The 2,817-nt window shown below is 43.9% G+C and overlaps 1 protein-coding gene across 1 annotated transcript; it reads left to right on the top strand.

The window, feature by feature from the left end:
* The first annotated feature begins 106 nt into the window (after positions 1 to 106).
* On the top strand, positions 107 to 1,565 carry LOC108491875 (magnesium transporter protein 1-like). Its single transcript, XM_017803674.1, has 3 exons — positions 107 to 431; positions 879 to 1,019; positions 1,347 to 1,565. The coding sequence occupies exons 1-3, from the start codon at positions 285 to 287 to the stop codon at positions 1,548 to 1,550; spliced, it is 492 nt and encodes a 163-aa protein (XP_017659163.1). The 5' UTR covers positions 107 to 284; the 3' UTR covers positions 1,551 to 1,565.
* The last annotated feature ends 1,252 nt before the right edge of the window (positions 1,566 to 2,817 follow it).

Here is a 2,817-nt window from a genome sequence, read left to right on the forward strand (position 1 = left end):
TCATCAAGGTATGGCCTTTATAGATTTGTAGAATCATGAATTCCTATTTTGCAGATTTCTTTATTAAAAGTAGAATTTAGAGAAGAAACAGATTAAAAAAGTGTATGAAATACAGAAATGCAAGCTGTGTGCTGTCTTTACTTTATTTAAAAAAAGTCATCGTCAGTTAAATTGAGGAGTGACTTTTTCCGATTCAGTGAGTGCCAACGTAGCAAGATAGATGTGGAATGGGACTTTGTTACTGAGACCTTTTCATGGTGCTGTATTCCCTGTGAACTTCCTCAATGCAGCTCAACATGAATTCTGCTCCCACCTTCATCAACTTCCCGGCCAAGGGGAAGCCCAAGCGGGGCGACACGTACGAGCTGCAGGTGCGCGGCTTCGCGGCGGAGCAGCTGGCACGCTGGGTGGCCGACAGGACAGACGTCCACGTGAGTGCCCAGGGACAGCTCCCCACCACCCCGCAGCTCTCCCTTACTCTGCAGTGCCACCTGGGAAATGGGTCGCTTGTGTTCTGTGCCTGATGAGCTGCTCGAAAGAGCTCGTTTACAAAACCTAGTTCAGACACGACTGCATCTTTTGGTTTCCTCACATTGTGTCATTCTGTATTTGAGATGGTAAAACTCATCTCCTTCCTTCTCACTCTTCTGTTCCCATGGAAGAAAAACAGTCTTTTAACAGAGGAAAGGTGTGTAACACTGAAGTTACAGTAGTGGGGGAAGAAGCATTGCTTACTTCCCAGGTCAGAATTGTTATATAAAAAAATGTGCATGTATGATGCTTTTTCCACTCCACTATGTTGTGAGGCTTGTTGGCAGGAGTGCAGCTATAGTGTGTAATCCTGCTGAGAGGAAATGACTCCGATGTGCTCTGCTCAGATCCGTGTGATCAGGCCCCCGAACTACGCGGGGCCGTTGATGCTGGGCCTGCTGCTGGCTGTCATCGGGGGCCTCGTGTACCTGCGGGGCAGCAACCTGGACTTCCTCTACAACAAAACTGGCTGGGCTTTTGCTGCTTTGGTGAGTCATCACAGCTCCTCTCTGTCTCTTGTCGTCAGTTTGGAGCATTCTAGTCTTCAAAAGCTTCTGTGTTTAAAGATGCTTAAACGTGATAGAGGAAAATGAGGTGTAGTTAATTTTACTTTTTCGTAGACTGATTATTTGGTCTTGGTCCTTTCAGCTCAGTGTATGTTTGATTAGATGCCTTTTGTACAAATAAAAGGTAGGACCATGTCTAGCCTAAGGTTGTATTCCAAACCAGTACATTTTGGCATGAAATGAAAAGATAGTGGGTTAAATTTAGAAAAAAAATTCCTTATGAAATAGTGTTTCTCCTTTCCTTTTTAGTGTTTTGTGTTAGCAATGACATCAGGCCAGATGTGGAACCACATTAGAGGCCCCCCCTATGCTCATAAGAACCCCCATACAGGACAAGTGGTGAGTCTTGGCTTTGTTTTCTTTTCTGTATTTCTGTTGTATTTCTGTGGAATAAGGCTGATACTAAGAGACAAATCAGAGTGCAAATTCTCCACTTGGCTTCTTTCTTTGTGAGTGAGTGAGGCTCACCTCTGCTGCACTGAGCAAGGCAAATCAACATATGTCTTGTATGTATGTTGCACCTTCCCTGATGAAGTGATAGTTCTAAATTGCTAACGGCAAAATAAAGGTGTTTGTGTCAAGTCTTACATGATAAACAGTCCTATTGCTGAGCCTGGCAATTTTATCTTCAACTTGGTCATGTTTACTGTACACTCATTGAATGACCTCCACATAAAAGCATCTTTCTTCAAGATTCTTGAGGTAAATTAATTTTTAGTGACCTCAGATTGTGAAATTTCTTTCTTGGGAAAAATGCGTTTTAACATAATTTGAAATGCACTGCTCTGTTTGTAATACAGGATGAGATGCACTGTAGAAGCAGTCAGAATGCTTTGAGAGCATTGCATCTCCTCAGGTGCTTACATTTCACATACTGGCTTTACTGATGCTTTTACTCAGGGAATTAATTGGGTGAAAAATCCTTTTGTGGCTGGTTAGATGGGTCAGGCCCTCTTTATTCTTCCATGGAAAGTGGCACTGCTTATCAAACCTTGTTTTTCCTGCTGAGGTACAACATCACAAACAGTAATGTAGATCTTGCCATAAGGGATACAAAAATAGTATTCTTTCACAAATTTCAATCTGTTTGTTAACCCAGTTGGTTAGTAAACTATTAATGTAAATAAACTGAGCCAAAGTACTCAGTGGAAGTTCTCATTTCAAGTGTTTTCTTGAGAACACTTCCTTTTGTTTCTTCTGTTTACATCATTTCTCAGCTTTCTTGAGACTGAAGAATGAAGCTCCAGGGGCATTGGTGGTGATGTTTCTTTTCTTGATATGCCATGAAAAAGATTTCAAATGCTTGGTTCTGGAGCCGAGCGCGGCGGGTTCACGTGGGAGCTGCTCCTCAGCGTAGTGCCAGTGTGTGTAACCTGAGCATCCGAGGGGGGGAGCGGAGCAGGTTTGGATCCCCGCGGGGGCAGCAGGGCCTAATCATGGCGTTTGCCCCGCTGAGTGGAGAGTCTGGACCAGGAAGGCAGTAGCTGCACTTGCACATAATCCAAATGGTACTTGAGGCTGGTTGTCCATGTTAATAGAAAGAGGATTCCTGGTGCTGTCACAGCTCCCCCCCACAATCAGCGCTCAGCAGTTGGAATTGCTCGTGCTCCAACTTGTGCTCAGTCTCCTGAAAGAAACGTGCAGAACCCAATGCCAGGCTCTGTAGATGTTATTAATATGTCAAAGTCGACCCCAGTCTTTTCTAAATTCAGTTACTCTG

Source organism: Lepidothrix coronata, unplaced genomic scaffold (assembly GCF_001604755.1).
Source record: "Lepidothrix coronata isolate B3197 unplaced genomic scaffold, Lepidothrix_coronata-1.0 Scaffold2189, whole genome shotgun sequence".
Lineage (NCBI taxonomy): Eukaryota > Metazoa > Chordata > Aves > Passeriformes > Pipridae > Lepidothrix > Lepidothrix coronata.